This window comes from Pyrus communis, chromosome 12, assembly GCF_041283825.1.
Source record: "Pyrus communis isolate YQ-2024b chromosome 12, ASM4128382v1, whole genome shotgun sequence".
Classification (NCBI taxonomy): Eukaryota; Viridiplantae; Streptophyta; class Magnoliopsida; order Rosales; family Rosaceae; genus Pyrus; species Pyrus communis.
The window spans coordinates 4,281,974-4,299,004 of NC_142576.1; the positions used below are offsets into that span (position 1 = coordinate 4,281,974).

Here is a 17,031-nt window from a genome sequence, read left to right on the forward strand (position 1 = left end):
GTTGGATTTTGATCACATTTCATCTCTGTTCAAGTCTCCAACATATTGTTGACTGCAAACCTTTTCACCTGAATTGAGATCCGCTCCAGATCTCTGTATTTAAACTGACAGACCAAGAAATCCTGACTACTCAATTTAAATATTGCGGACTCTATTAGCCTATCACACTAGCCCTCATCACACAAAACCAAGCCTTTAAAGTTTAAACAGCTTGAATCTGTCTCATAAACTGACCGAATTTTCTGGTCCGCCGGCTACGGACATAAATCCCGTGAAGATCTCAACTGCCTTTTCACTGACCTAAAAACGGAAAAACAGTGTGAAACTTTTTTCTCTTTTTCTACTTTTTAGCGCTTACATGTAAATGCTATCAACCACGGGGTTCCTTGCGACGTAAATAGGTTATTGCTGTTGAGATGGGATTGCAAGTCTCTAAAAACCCGTCTGAAAGTTTCACAAAAGTAATAACTTTCAAACTGAAATGTATTAATTTCCTTGTTCGGATTTATAAACATAAAATTTAAAATCCAATGTGAGTAAAAAATCCATGCAATCTGGAGGGCATGAATCCTGAATTTTAAGCTTCATCTAAGTAGTGTCATTTCTAAAAATCCCAAGACAGTAGGAGGCTTAGGAAAAAAATCACAACAATATATATTCTCACAACCACCCTCACCACCTTGCCACGGTCACCAATTCACCATGCCCCCACCGTCACCGCCATTGCCGCTGGCATCACCCCCGCCCGTAACTTACAGGTTGATTGCACCTCCATCATGCCTTAGAAGAGAGCAATTTATCTATCATCAGTCCATTTTGTACCGTTTACGGCAGCATGAGCACCTAATTCTTATACGTCGTATTGGGACCGGGGGTTGAAGGGCTGCCAAGGCTTCCACCGCCTCCGATTGAAAGAGTATTGGAATTTATCACCTAGGTAGTTTCTTGATGCTGGCCAACAAAAGCAATTGATATCGTTCATCCATCATAACCAACACCAGAAAACACAACTTAATCCTGCTCTCTTGAGCTTAAGGACTGAAAATCTAGTGATGCATCAAACAAATTGTATCCATAAGATCCTCCTGCCAGAGACACACGCAAAGATTATAGGAATCAAATTTCTTTAAGGTGAGTCTTTGTTGGAGAAAATTTCCGATTCTGTCCATTAACAAGGAGATGGGTAGGAGTAGGCTACGTCCAGAATTTCGAACCCTGATAGTGCCCAAAATTCAGGGCTCGTTTGGTGCCTAGGATTGAACCAGATAACTCACTATACTGAAGTTGAAGGAAGAAATAATGAAATTTTGTCCGACTTCGAAGGAAGAAAATGTATTAGTCCTGAAGGGAAATTATCCCTTCTAATCTAATCCCCTCAAAAAGAAAAATCGTCTACATCCACCTTCATATATACATTTAATCATAATGATTTATCGAAAACGAATCCAATCTTAGACACCAAACGAGCCATTAGTTAACTGTGTATCTATTTTGATGATTTTCAACATAAAATGCATGATCCATAAGATAATTAAGAGGCAAAAGCAGAGATTATACTGGTTTCTTTTCCAGACAATTATCTACTTCATATTGGCAGCTGCTAGCCTAATTTGTATGTAAAAACATCTAGGCATTCTGAAAAGATTATAACAAAATAATGCATGAACTTCTAAAACATCTGGCTCAACACCTCATCATTACACCGGAAAAAGGAAAAAAAAAAAAAAGAGATTCTCAAAACAGAATACAAGAAGTCCACTCAGATGACCAAAGTCCAGTGAAAACGGAATAAAGGTAGAAAAGGGCATACCGTAGATGCTCAACAGCATGACCGCAATATCTCATCCAAGACGCCGGTAAATGAGGCACCCCCGGACTCAGTCATTGGATTGACAAAGTTTTAAACTTTACATTCTACAATCTACACAATATCAGAAAGAAAAGAAAAAAAGTACTATATAAAAACACAATGTATGAACGAAAAATTACAAATTCAAAGAATTTGACCTCTTCCACTCCTACAGTTGATCAAAATACACTCCTCGTCTTTCAAATGTACACCCCATTTCTTCAGGAAGCAATGCAAGACGACTGAGGTTTCCATTTGTACTATAGGCTTAGATTTGTAATCACGCGATAAAAAGAGAAGAATATGTTCTTGAAATCAAATCAAAGCTTGGTTTCTCCATCTGCTGCCTAGATGCTGTCCTAAAAGCATATATTCTTAAAACCAATGTGCACCATCAAAACCGCCAAAAAGCACGGAAACTATCATGACACCGAGATCAAAAGGCTTTTAATTTCAAAAAAATCCAAACACCCTTGCCATCGGTATCAAAATTCGACATCTTCCCCGATTCATTTCTGGAAAATTCTTAACGATCATCACTTCCACACAACAAAAACACCAAAAAAGTGCAGAAATTGATAATAATATCCTTCAAATTCAATCCATTTTATATGAGGAAACATCAATATCTAAGTGGGGATTGCAATCTTTGGAATAAAATTCATTGCTCTCAACAAAAGCTCTCAACATCCCAAAAGTAAAATTTGGGTGCTCAGGGTCACTGGTCTGAGACCCCATTGGGGAATCCAGAGTTGGGGATTGCGTGAAACAAAAGTAACAACCCTTATTACCACCACCATTACCGCCATCTCCTCCAAACCTCTTACCTGAAGAAAAAGCACAAGATGACGCAAAACAGGAAGATCCAGAAGCAGAAGCCCTTGGCTTGGCTTTTCTGGGAAGCTGCTTTTTGGATCTTCCAAACGGATGCAGGACCACCTGCTTGGCCTTTCGGAAATTTCTCGACAACCCACCACCACTAAACCCTCTCTGCTTCTTTGCCTTCTCCTCACTGCATCCGCATCTTCCGTGCGACCCACCACTACCACTACCACTGCCGCCGCATTCCTCGTCATCGTCGTCGCCATCATCGCCCACCACACAGCCACCACCACCACCACTGCCGCCAACAACGCTTGATATCTCCTTTTCAACCAAAGACATCAAATTTATGTATCAATTTCGATGCTTTTCACCAAAAGAAAACTCCAAAAAGACCAATAATTTCATCAAAGCTTTGAAATCGATCAAAAGGGTTGAACCAAAGGAGGAAATGGCGACGAGAATTGAATTTCCAGATCTTCTTGAAGAACGGACAGAAACTAGAGATTTCTCCGCCAATGTTGCAGTAAAAATCTAAACTTCGTGTTGGGTTATAAATTTTCGGTCCTCAAGTCCCCAGTCCCAACCCACAAGAACTGTAAAAAGCGGGAAGAGGACGTGTGGTGGTTTTCTGGTGGGTTTAATGGCATTTGGTGGCGGTATGACATTTGATTAGTTTAGTTTTTAAAGCCCAAAAGCCTTATCCTTTCTTAAGTCTTCTCTAAAGCTTCATTTACACTCGCTTTGGACCTATGTGTATAGGAATGTGTTATCTACACACTATTTTTTATTTTTCACACATCTCTTGTTAATTTATGTTTGTTGATTTTTTTTCAATTTATCCGATCTAAAGGCCAAAAACTAAAAAGATAACAGAGAAGTAAAAAACGATGTGTAGATATCACAGCCTTTTTATATTCCTTAATACTCTTTTTCTATTTTCCTTTCACATGTTTACTTCACGGAATACGTATTAAGGTTGAGTATCGTGTTCATTTCGAATTCGTCTTGCATTTATTAGTATAAGAAATTAAAAAATGGGTGGATTCACAAAAATAAGCATTTGATCAATCAAGTATCATTTTTTTGACAAGAGGTTTATCAATGTGTTTGGAATATGAGACGAAACATTACATGTCATTAAACAATTAAATAGAAATTTTTTTTTTTCAAGTACACCTCTAATTGTCTAATAACATATAGTATTCAGTCTTGTGCTTTGAGAAAAATCTCTTCCTTTTTCAAGGTTTGCCTCATTTTGATATAAATAAGAATGTCATAAAAGTTATTGTAGTGAACAACGAATTTATATCTTAAGATAAAATACTAATATAAAATTGGATGATGCTTGCATTGTCCTTTTGGGAGATAAACTCATTCATCTATGTGCAAATAATGTATCTTCATTGTAAACGTTTCATAATTAGAACCGTTCAAAAAAATAATTTGAATCAGGTTCGTTTAGTCATCCAAGTTTATCAAATAAATCAATGGTGTAGGCACTGTGGGATTGTGATTTTTTTTTTTTTTTTTTTTTTTTTTTTTTTTTTTTGTGATTCCAACAGGTATCAAGTATCATATTCATGATGAATCATCTATTTATTTGATACATTGAGATGACCAAACAAACTTCGAGTCGAATGATTTTTTTGGGAATGATCTTCGAATAAAAACTAAGACATTGAACGGTTTTTATTATGAAATTTTTTACAATGAAGATACGTCATGCGCAATTGAAAAACACAAATATTATCCTTTAAAATTCACATGTTATAACATAGGTAAATCTTATCGTCCTAATCATTGGAACTGTTTAGAGATGTGAATTGTGATTTTAATGTGTGACCATTTCTCCTGCTATGGTTTAATTTATCAATTGGATTACCAAAAATTTTGTACTACCTTAGATGACATCTGATGTGGATAGCCACTTCATTTGAAAAATTTGCAAAACCAAAGCAAAGGAAGGAGAAAGACTCCTCGTATACCATAATCATTATTTAATTAACTAGTTTTTCTTAATTATTAGTTTATTAAATAATGAACTAAATTTAAAAATCTGATTAATTCAAATAATGTGGCTGTCCACGTCAAATGCTACCTAAAATGATATAAAAATATGGTACAAAAATATGGTATGAATAGCATTACTTTTTAAATAATGCAAAGTGGCGGTGGACCTTCGTGTGTGATACTATCGGTGGTGATACAGGTAGAGTCATGGTGGCAGAGGTATGGTGGTGAAGGTGGTGGTGGCGGCGGCAACATGGTAGATGGTGGAAAGGTTTGGTGAAGGCATGACGGTTGGACAGAATCAGATGAGTGCGTGCATGATTTTGTATGTCCTCAATAACATGGTGTATTTTACAGGCTGGAAGATTGGTATGAAAGTTCTGTGAGTCCACTTTTTGGTTCCAACTTCTAATTAATAATAATAACTATGGAAATTATGCAATCAAAGGATGAACCGTGGTTTCAATCCTCAAGTTTCTAACTTTCTATCACACACACACATATATATCAAACGTGTATGTTAAACTACTCTAATTTGTAAGGAAGAAAAGCCGATATCTGATATAAAATAATGAGCATACTATCATCATCAACTCATATACAATTCAATCTCTTAATACAAAAGAACGAGCATACTATCGTGATCAACTGACCTAATCGAGATATACTAGTCTACTTTCTCTCATTATTATTTGCAAGGGGACACATCAGTTTCATAATTCCAGGAAACCATGAAAGTTGTAGCAGACACGTAGAGACCCCCATGCATCCTTTTTTCAAGATATGTATATACTTCAAAACTAGAAAACATATATACTTCATGATGTTTCAAATAGAATAAAAGTTTGGTAGGTTTGAAAAGATTATCAAACAAAAGCTGATCATTATGATTGAACCATCGCTGTAAAGAGAGCAAAGGTTATGCCTTTTGCTCCCTCCTCTTTCCATTTCCTAGCTTTCCAACTAAAACTACAACCCTAACCTACATTCTCAAAACCCACCCTCCCTCCCTCTTCTCACGCCCTACATATCTCTCTCTTTATGTACAGACGAAGAGAAGAGCATTGATTGGTCCAAGTTTATTTTTCTCGTCCAAATGGAGAGTTACAGGTGATGAACTCCGACTTGAAATGAGAAGGGGATATCGGAAATTGTGGCGGGTGGTGCCGTGCATGAGCCGGAAATATTTTCGGACAGACTCCTGGAATGACATAGAGGAAATACTCAAGAGCAAGCTAGCAACCATTAAGGAGGAGCCAGAGACATGTGAGGAAAGTGTTACGCCGCCGCGACTATGGCGGCTGGTGAAGAAGGGGCAGAATAAGATGGGATCAAAGGTGGATGTGGCAAGGCACTTTCTCATCCCAAATTTCAACCTCAAAGAGACTTATTTTCTGTTCATCACTGGTTTTGCATCTAAAAGCAGGTAGCTTTGGTGGACTCGCTCCAAATTCCAGTGCTGATTGTCTTGTGCATTAGAAGTAGAAGAGAAACTTATGTTGGGATGCCACACATGTCGTATCTTAAGTTAATCACATATTATCCTGCTTTTTAACTTTTATATATGACAATATGTATTATATAGTTTGCAAAACCGCGGTTGTGTGTGTGTGTGTGTGTATTAGTCCTTTGCCTTCACATGTGATTGGCATATTGAACTTTTTATCTATATTGATCAGTTGTGTATTATGTATTAATTGAAGTGGATTATATTTTATCATCATCATCATCATCATCATCATCATCATCATCATCATATTCCCATCCACATGAATTCACTTCTTTCATTATCTCTGCCACAAAATCATTCTCTCAAATGTCATGGATTTTAACTAGGGTAGTTTTGTTTAAAATCAACAAAATGTTACAATATGATCGCAATATATTGTATATTATGTTAAGTATAAATAGGTAAATCTAAAGATTTTATGGTACACTAATGCACCAGTTTCTCTTAGACCATCAATGTTTTCTAAAAAAAATATAAAGTTACACTAATGCACCTAAAACAAACAGAAAATACATTGATGCGATTACGTAACAACTCTCAGCCCCTTTTTTTAAATTTTTTGATATTTATGAATAGTTAACTCGATTTTAGACTATGCATTGCATCATCTGTTCTGTGAATTCAATTTATTGTAGTTGAATTAATAATATCAAATGTTCGGCTAAAATTCAATGGTAGAGTCGGAATGCAAGGGGAGAGTTTGAATGAGGGGACTTAAGACTTTCTCTTATTAATTTTTGACCACCCTTTAATATAAATAATATTGTTTATTCTAAAAAATATTCTTAAGGTCCTTCCCTTAAATTATGTCAAATTTGACCCAAGAAATTGATGGCTCAACCAAAATTTGGGCTGATCAGTCCAGACACAAAATGGAATAGATTCTAGATTTTCAAGTCAGCCCAAAATAAAATGCAGACAAATACAGCATAAGAACATTTTTAAAGAAGTTGTTAAAATTGTCACGTAGACATACAACAGTAAAAAATAGCAGTAAACTCTATTCAACCGAGCCTTCAATTTCTTATGTGGCGCTGAGTCATTTGAAAGCAAGACCTTTTGCTGTCAAATTTGACAGTAGATGTCATGTTTATTAAATGACTTTTTAATAGATTAATATAATATATAATAATTTTTTTTATGTTTTTTTTAAATATTTGATTGGTTGCCTTAATCATTGGATTTCACAAAAAAATAATTTTTTTTATTAAATGACGTTTATTATTTAACATATCGGGTGAAACAAAATATTGTACAAAATGTCAAATTGTCACATAAGCTATCAAACATCATTTTGATGTTTAAAATTTAACATCTCCTTTGGAAATGCTCTAACCTTCTTAATTAAACAAAAGCTGCCAATTCCCAACCACTTGTTTAATTCAATCTTGGACTAATTAGACCAACAGATCATAGCCTTGACTAGATTATGGACTCATTAGTGTCATATAATTAAACAAAAACAACTAAACCAGCTTTTACTTAAACATCACAACTGCAAACTTCACTTTCTTTAGCAAATATTGGATTTGATTTGCAACCCTAACATGGACATCAATCATTTGCACATGCCACTAATGTTCCCAAATCTTCTGTTGCATTAATAAACTCAAGGGAACAAGGGAGAGCAGCAGTACTGAGCCTGATCTAGTACTGATATTGTCCATAACTTTACTGCTCAAATTCAATATTACTGTGAAACTACGCACAATGAATCGATCCAAATGTAAATCCAGGGTTTGTATCGAGCCACAACCCCAACAACCACTATCTATTTGGAAGAACATTAAAACCAGATTCTGTACTCATAACCTCCGTTTAGCACCCACTAGCTCTTTCCCTTTATATAAGGCACAACAGTATTAGAAGTCTTATAATCTCACCCTTTTATACAAATCACTTTATCTTCTTTGTCCTCTCAGTGTTGATGGGTTTCCAAGACATTGTTGGGGGAAGGCTGGGATGCAACTATGAGAAGCTATAGCCAAGAGCAATGAGAAGGTGGGAAGGCCAGAAAGGCAACAATGGGTGAAGAAAATGAATGGAAGGCCAAGGGGTTTTCGGTTATCGCACTCTCGGAAGCTTACTCTGAAGATTTTTTCTGTGGTTGTATGGACAAGCAGGATTTCAAGGATATGTAGTACATTGTGAACAGAATGAAGGTTGATGGAGCATATCCAACTATTATCTTCTCCACTCAATGGGGGCTTCCAGTTCTATCTCGTCCTTCTGTAAGGAGATGCAGCATCAAATACTGCAGTCCTAATATTGTACCAATTAGGAACTGTATCAAATAGCATGATGCCTTCGTTATTCATGTTATTGTATATCCGTGTCTCAGTTTATGACTTTTTTTCTTTTCTTATTTGGTCCAAAATCGAGGCACTGGAGTCCTAAAATTCATATAACCGTCTCCACTTAGTGAGATACAACTTTGTTATTAATGTTTATTTGTTTCTCACATAATTAAACTTTTACCCTCCAATTAAGTAGACAAAATTTTCAGTAGGTGAATTGAATATTGTGCACAATTGTCTTACAAATGCTCCATTTAATGTGAGGAATAATTTTGTATACTCGTTTGGTGCCTAGAATTGAGGTGAATTGGATAACTCATTATGTTAAGATATGTTGAAAGAAGAAATGAAGAAATTTTGTCTAACTTGAAGGTAGAAGATGAATTGCTCATGAAGAAAATTAATCTTTTTAAATCCTCGCAAATGGATAAGATTAGAAGAATATGTGTTTTTCATGTCTAATCACTCACCTCTACCTTCACATGTACCATAAACTATATAAGTTATTCAATCCAATCTAAACCTAAATACCAACTGAACTCATAGATTATTTTTTCCACTTCCAACGTTATCTTGCATGTGAAGAATAGGGTATCACGGGAATTTCCATAAGGATAATTATGTTTAAAATGTTATAATATTTTAAAAAAAGAGGTATTCATCAATTTATTCTCTGAACTTGTAAGGATTGGCCAATTTTCCCCCTCAACTCTCATAATTAGTCAATTTCCCCCCTCAACTCTCATAATTAGTCAATTTGCTCCCTACTGTTAATTTTTTTTAATTTTTCATCTATTCTTCCGTTAAGTAGGTATCCGCATGATTACCTTTGAAGGCAAAAAAAAAGTCAATTTGTGCCCTACTGTCATTTTCCGTTAAGTAGGTTTCCCTACACCTTACCAGAGGTAGACGAGGCCGAGGGAGGAGGCGACGGGGCGTGGACAGCTGCAAACTGCACAAGCAGCATATCAAATGGACTGGGTTGCAAACAACAGAGGAGGGAGGCGTTGGCAGTAGTCATGGGCTCAGCATGGAGACAACGAAGAAGAAGAGAAAGTTCGAAGAAAAGGAAGAAGATAGAATGTGTAGGGAAAATGACTTTTTTGCCCTTTAAAGGCAGTCATGCGGATATGTACTTAACGGAAGAATAGATGAAAATTTTTTAAAAAAATAGTAAGGTGCAAATTGACTAATTATGAGAGTTAAAAGGGGAAATTGGCCAAAATTAAAGTTGAGGGGGAAATTTGACTAATTATGAGAGTTGAGGGGGAGGGAGGAAATTAGCCAAAATTAAAGTTGAGCGGGAAAATTAGTCAATGGTCACAAGTTTAGATGATAAATTGATGAATACCTCTTGAAAAAATATCGACAAAATTTATGTTAATTATAAACAGATCGATTATATTTTATAGTACACTAGTGCACCCAAAACAAAAATAAATTACATTGATTTCATTGCATAACAACTGACTGGCAGCCCTTGTTTTAATTTTTGATATTTAGGAATAGGGTCAACTCGATTTCAAACTATGCATTGCAATTTCCAATTAATTGTAGATGAATTAGTCATATCAAATGTTCGACTTTGGTATGAGAGGTTTCAGACTCGTGCACAATAAAATACCAAAACCAATATTTTTTTTGTAGATTTCATTAAAAGAGGCGAGGCAAAATAGCCCCAACCCCATCCTGAAGGATTCATTACAAACGGTCCTCAAGGACAAGATCAGTGATAAAACTAGGAGGGCAGACCAGCCAATCCTGACAGCTACCGATACTTAAGCTAAATCGGGCAAGACGATGAGCTACATCGTTGACTTACCAAAGCCAATATTGAACGTGACTAATTTGACTATTAGAGCAACTTCATCCTTTAAAAATGAGATGACCCAAAGTTCATTTAATCCATCCAAATGAATAGTAATTGACTTCAATGAACATTAATTGGTTAAGTGCATCTTTATCCCTTAAAAATGTGATGGACAAGAGTCTAGTCAATTCATATTAAATATTATTAATTTTTTTTTGTAAAATAATAAAAAAAATAATTTCACTTTTAATTTTGGATATAATTTTTAACCAATCTTTTCACGCCACGTGTCATTTTCCGAAAATACAATTTTTGTGAAAGATGGTTAGGTGTGTGTGTGTATATATATACATATAATCTTTTATTTTATTTTCTGTATTTTTAAACAAATTTTTATTAAGTTAATTAATTTGGACCGTTGGATTTCAAAAAAATGAAATCCAACTATTGGACACGCGCGTGTGTATCCCACCCGCCAACGGCTAAAAAAAAAAACAAATTCACATGGCTGACGTCAGCCTGGATTCATGTAGACCGGTCTCTTGCTCACTCTATTATGTGTTAGGCTCAAAGCTGGCCTCCACTTTGGGGTGAGGTTTTTTTTTTTTTGTTTTGTGGGGGCCGGGTGGGCGGGCCTTAAAAAATAAACTTTTGGCTAGCACATTTGTTAGGGGTGGATGTGCTCTTAAAGTAGAACAAAAACTGCAACATCACAGTCTAAACTCAATTCATAGTTGCTTCATAACATAAACTAAATGCAATGTCTGCCTTGAGCTTGAATTAAAACAGGCAAAATCCGATTTCTCTTTCAGCCACCATCCCAAACACCTGAACTCTTTCTTCTCCCAACCCAAAAAAATGCCCAAAAGATTCACTTTTAACGTTCCAATAACAATACCCTTTTGAGCTCCTACTCATCAAAATCTGTAAAGAAACGAGCCTTGAGGCAATGCAAAGCTAGACTTGATTCCTTCTCCTTCATATGTGCTAATTTATTGCTGATCGAGTTGCAGATTTGCATACTCATTAGTCATGACTCATAACCAACACTGATCGAGTTCCAGACCTAATTAAAATATCTCTTTTGATTATGTCTAAAACAAAAAAGATGGTGTTATATACACACTCATTTTTACCTCTCACACACCATTTTTTAATTTTTATCTTTTGATCTTCTTCGATTCATTTAATCCGACAACTAAAAACTAGGAGAGGTGTGTCAAAAATCTCATTGGAAATCTAAGGTGATAATGACACGTGGAGGATAAGATCAACAAAGTATGTGTGTGTGTGTGTGTGTGTGTATTTTCAATGTGAATAGTATTTGTGATTGACCTGCCCTTGCATGAACAATGGCAAAACAGGTGAAAGCGCTAAGAGATCGCACATAAGAAAAGTGATAAGTTCTGCCTCAGCATCTAATCACATGATGCTTGAAACCAATCAAACACTCTTTTACTCAAATTTTAGTTGTGCAAATTTTAGATGAGCAATCAATTAGGCACTTTGTCTCTCTCATAATATGATTATAATTGCTGAGTGGCTTCATGGTCTCTCTGATATCGTATAACTGCCAAACCAAAAATTAGTCACCCACAAGTGAAAGCTTTCTATCATGTTCTAGTTTTTAGGCTGATAGCCTAAGTTTAATCTCTTCAATTATCTCAAGGCCGGAACCAACCTTAAAACTATGGTGAGCGTTGTAACCCCGCGGCGTCAGGTTTTTGAAAAATCAAAAGCTTAGTGCCAATTTTCAAGTACACTGCCACTCTATGCTCATCCCATCCTAGTTAAAATTAGCCTAGACTACCCTAACAACTCACAACACCAGTCTGTCACCAAAATTTTTAGGTGGTTTAGAGTATTTGGAGGATACTCCGGATGTTTTAACAGTTAAATCTTGATTTTTGTATTTTTAAATAAAGATCTAACGGTAAAAACATTCATAATATCGAATACTCTAAAATACTCAAGAAAGTATCTTCAGTCATTTAGAATATCAAATATTCTAGAGTACTCAAGAAAGTTTCGTCAGTCATTTGCACATATGTAACACATTGAACAGAAAATTATAGCCCACCCCTATCGAAACTACAAAATCTGCCGCATGGCCAATGTTATAAACAAAGATTTCCTCTTACCATTGCAGTTTGGTTAGATCATATATAAATTATAAACAAAGTTTTCAACACGATCTGATTTTATTTTATTTTTGCTTAGCAAGTGTGTATGTATGTTACCGTTGCCAAGCCAAGCAGTCAGTTCTTAAATCTGGTTGACTTTTGAACCCAAAACCAATAGTATAATATCGGACATGTTTCTTCAAAGAACCTTTTTTCTTGATCCGAAAACACATGCAATAAGAAGTTATTCACTTTCTATTTATTGTAATTCTTAGACATATGTGTCAAACAATTAATCAAATATATTATTAATTTAAACTAAATTAAACATCACTGCTGCCGGCCCCGTTTGTACAGCCACATATCATTTTCTTCCGCAATCTATTTTTCCAGTGTGAATTGTCAACCGAGCACATTCAGCTTCCTGATGAGTTGTCCATGAAAGCAATGTCATTCAAGAGAAAAATTTGAGTATGACAACCTGATCACGCAACCAGTTTGATTATTCTCGTAAAATCATTAGATCATTAATTCAATATTTTTGTTGAATTCAACTCCAATGCTTAATTACAGGTTAATTTTATTTAATGTAAAAGATGTTATAATCAGACAACTTTATCTAAATTTTTCTACTCACACGCTTAAATTTGTATCCCAAGAAATTGGATCCGTCTTTGTCAGCATGTGAAATGAAAGATTCTTCTTAGTTCTTCCTTCCAAGCCAAGCCATAAAAAAAGATGATGAGCAATTTGGTAAAGAAAACCCTTTTATACATGTGTCCCGATACTGCAGAATGTACCTAAATATTGATTAATCTTGCCCCTTCATTTTTATATTCTTAGATTTCCACTTATCTCTGACGTTGATTCCCAATAAAGCCATTAGGCATGCCATGTGTGATTATATTTATATTCTCTTTATATAAATAGAGCTTTGCTCCACCATGTAGCCACTTTCTTCTGTTCGTAATTTATAATGCACTAAAAGATTAGATTTTAAGTAAACGGTGTTTTCGAAATACAAAATTAATATTCTAAACTATTCTGATTCACGAAACATAATTGGAATGTAGATGTAAGGGAAAGACGCATCATCCTAACTTACATCTGCATATTAATAAAATTAAAAAAGATAGGCAGCTAGCTTATAGAACACTTAAATCAGTGGCATGTAGTTTGATTTACTCTTTTATTTGGTCTCATTATCCTGCCTACAACTTTTAGTGAAGGACGGAAATACCAATGCCCCGTGAATCAAAACTATATTGTAAATTTGTAATGCCACTTAATAGAAGTTTTCCAACGAGAAATATGAAGAATCAATCGACCAGCTACTCACATTTCGTAACTATAGCGCAAGATTTACTGCCCACTAGAAAAAACCCTGCCAGCGAACCGCTAAGAGAACAGAGAAAAAAAGAAAGAAAGAAAAAGTGTAAACAGAATACAAAGAGTCCAAGCAATATGAATTTGTGATCAACTTCAACAAATGTCACAGTTCCCCAATGTTGACTTTTTTGCTTCATATCTTTCATTCAAACTTGGATCTTTGAATTGCTTGACTTTTTTTGGGTTTGCAAATCCATCGAGACTCAAAGTTCTCAAATTTTGAACTTGGATTTGCACAATGTTTCTGTTTCCATTTGCCTCTTCCAAAAATGGACGTCAAAATTTGAGTAACCTAGAAACCAAACCCTAGCTGGATGGTGGCCTCCATTCCTTTCTCCTTTGAGATTCTCAATCTCATCAGACATACACTAAAGTTTTACTATTTTGGGATTTTCACACCAATTAGATATATAGTTATTTTCCGGTGTGGTTAACTGCATCTTTAAATGTGCAGTCAAGGTTATCAATGATATATCTACAAGATCATATTGAAAGAAAAAAGCATCAACAATATTACTGCTATATCTACATTTTAAAATTACAGTTAACCGCACTATAGACAAATTTTTAGACCTAAATAAATAAATCACTCAAAAACTACTAAAACTCACCCTTTTCCTAGATCTCCCCTACCCCCACCCTTAAACTAGAGAGCAAAAAACCATGTCAATAATTAACAACTACTATATATCACCAAATAATTAGAAAGAAACTTCATCATGTATATAACTGGTTCTTTAACTCCTGGAAACAACATCAAATTGTGGTGTGAATCTACTGGCATAATTCTAATACTTTTCAAGTTCAAGCACCACTTTTTTCTTAGAAATTGCATAAATACAAAAAAAAAAATAACCATCGTAATTTTAACATTCTTGTTTTAACCTCCTGCGCTCATTCTGCACCCGTTGGTGTAGAAAAGATATGTAAAATATTCAATATGGAGCGCAAATGGTTAAAAAAAAGAGTGCGAGAAAACCGCTCCCCAAAAACAAAGGGAGATAAAAGAAGAGTTAGAAATTGACATGAGTGAGTACTGGTACTCCCTACCAGAAGCAGTAGGAGTTATCGCATTTGCGGGCATGATGGTAATTATTCAGCAGACGGAAGAGTCTTCTTCTCCGGTAGGAAACGCCATATCTGAGCCTGAAACAAACCAACTTCCGGAGCTTCCTCGCCGACCTCAGCCGCAGCCATATGACCCTCTTGACTTTGTAAAAAGACCCTTTTATCCTCTCCGTCAGGCTCTTCTTCCTGCTGAACTGGTAGCTTCTGAGAAAAAGCTGCCTCTTCTCCATCAACGTGTAGTTGCTGCTTCCCTGCTCCATGAAGCTGTTGTTGTAGGATCCATTGCTAGTACTGCTAGCCAATGAGGTGCTTCTGCTGATTGATGGGTAGGTTCCGACGCGTTGAAAGCTCTGTCCCCACAGGTCGGCCATGGAGGAGAACTCAGCCGGAGAGAAACAACAACTGAGAGTTTAGAGAGAGAGAGAGAGAGAGGAGAGGGCTTTGTTGTCTTTTTATTTGGGGTATGAAATATGGAGGTTGAAAAGTAAAGGCGTGGTTTAAAGAGAAATAAAAAGGTGGGTGGGAGACTCTTGAGATTGTATAAATTCGACGTACCTTGGGTTGGTTAAGTCATAAGTTGGGTTTGCTTGGGAAGGCCATAGGCCAGCGAAGACTACGCCAAAGGACTTGTCGAATCAGGAGAGAAACTTACCTACGGCTAAAAACACTGACTCATTGCTTCTTCTCTCTCTAAACTTAGAGTCCCCTCCTCTCTCTCTTGTGCTATATATTAGTCTTGATTTAACACGTGGTTAGGAGATAAGCTCGTGGTCTTTTTAGATGGACGGTCACGTGCCCTTCATGTCTTGCTTTTCCCTTTGCTTTCCTTGTTGGACTTTGTTTCTTCCACTCTATTTACTATTGCATGAGAGGCATGGGGAGATATGGTTAGGTTCTGTGATGATATGTTATGACATCATCCCTAACTTTTGTTTTTGTTTCTACCCAACATCAACACCGTTTTAACTTTTTAGGTTAATCAATATATTAAAATAATTTAAAATATTACAGAAAAATAATAAGAAAGGGAAGTTAAGTGAAAAATGAACAGAGAAAACTTGGCTATTGAAAAAATCAGCAGCAACTCCTACTGCTAATGAATCACGGGTGAACACATGTTCAAGTTGTGATTAAAAAAATCAATTATTTGAACACATGTTCATTTGTGATTCGCTAACCATAGGAGTTGCTGCTGAATTTTCAGCAGCCAAACTCCGTTCAAAATGAGCAGCCGTCTACAAAACCCCACACTTACCAAAGCACATCACAAGATACTTGTAGTTTAATTAATCAATATGAAAGTCAACACAACTTGGATCATTAGATTAAATGCCCAAATACCGATTAGAGAAGAGATTAACTGCCTAAATACCAATTAGTGAAGAGATTAACTGCCCAAACACCCGATTAGGGAAGAGATTATACCTGCCCAAATACCAATTAGAGAAGAGATTAACTGCCCAAATACCAATTAGAGAAGAGATGAAAGGCTTGTTTGTAACTGGTCTTAAAATAACTGAAAAGATTTTTATTGAAAGTATTTTTGGAATCAATATTTATTAAAAAAATGCAAGTAAATCCTGAAAATGTACTTGAAGCGCTTCTTGCAAGAAACACCAGTTATGTGCTTGTAAGAAGCACTTCAAATGCTTTTGGAACCAAAAAACATTTACTCCAAAAGCGCTTTTAGTCATATTAAAAACGCTTCCAGCCAACCCGTAACTTCCGAAATACCAATTAGAGAAGGGATAGGCATCTAAATTCTTACCAACTCATACATTTTGCAATTTCTGCCTTCACAAGTTTACCACTTACAGGTAGATGATGCAATTTGTATAGTCATGTATTGCAACTCCCTTGTTATACACAACACCTCAAAGTTCAAATCAGATGCACCAAGAGTCATTGGGAGGACTTAACGTCTAAAAGTCATCAAAATATTTTCTGTTCCACCTCATCAAACTAGAACAAAATTCTAAACTAATCCAGCTAGCATAAGATATTAACAGCAATGTATAAAGAATTATATCCAGAAGCACATCGCTTTCGTTCGCAGTCAAGAAACCTGATAGTCATGGAGTTGTTGACAGACTAACATTAGTATGCATCATTATCTTATAAAGAACATCACCATTGTCTCATAACAGTTT

At 35.7% G+C, this 17,031-nt stretch overlaps 2 protein-coding genes across 2 annotated transcripts; both read right to left on the reverse strand.

Moving 5' to 3' along the window:
- Window positions 1-1,745: 1,745 nt before the first annotated feature.
- Window positions 1,746-3,396, reverse strand: LOC148692205 (uncharacterized). The gene has a single exon (XM_088682146.1). It carries the CDS (start codon window positions 3,011-3,013, stop codon window positions 2,447-2,449), a length of 567 nt encoding a protein of 188 aa, XP_088538272.1. The 5' UTR covers window positions 3,014-3,396; the 3' UTR covers window positions 1,746-2,446.
- Window positions 3,397-14,514: 11,118 nt separating this feature from the next.
- Window positions 14,515-15,571, reverse strand: LOC137746219 (uncharacterized). The gene has a single exon (XM_068486294.2). The coding sequence runs from the start codon at window positions 15,250-15,252 to the stop codon at window positions 14,860-14,862; it is 393 nt and encodes a 130-aa protein (XP_068342395.1). The 5' UTR covers window positions 15,253-15,571; the 3' UTR covers window positions 14,515-14,859.
- Window positions 15,572-17,031: the final 1,460 nt, after the last annotated feature.

What these genes read in the sequence shown, in the direction of transcription:
- LOC148692205 (XM_088682146.1), bottom strand. Translation starts at nt 3,013, where the DNA reads ATGTCTTTGGTTGAAAAGGAGATATCAAGCGTTGTTGGCGGCAGTGGT.
- LOC137746219 (XM_068486294.2), bottom strand. Translation starts at nt 15,252, where the DNA reads ATGGCCGACCTGTGGGGACAGAGCTTTCAACGCGTCGGAACCTACCCA.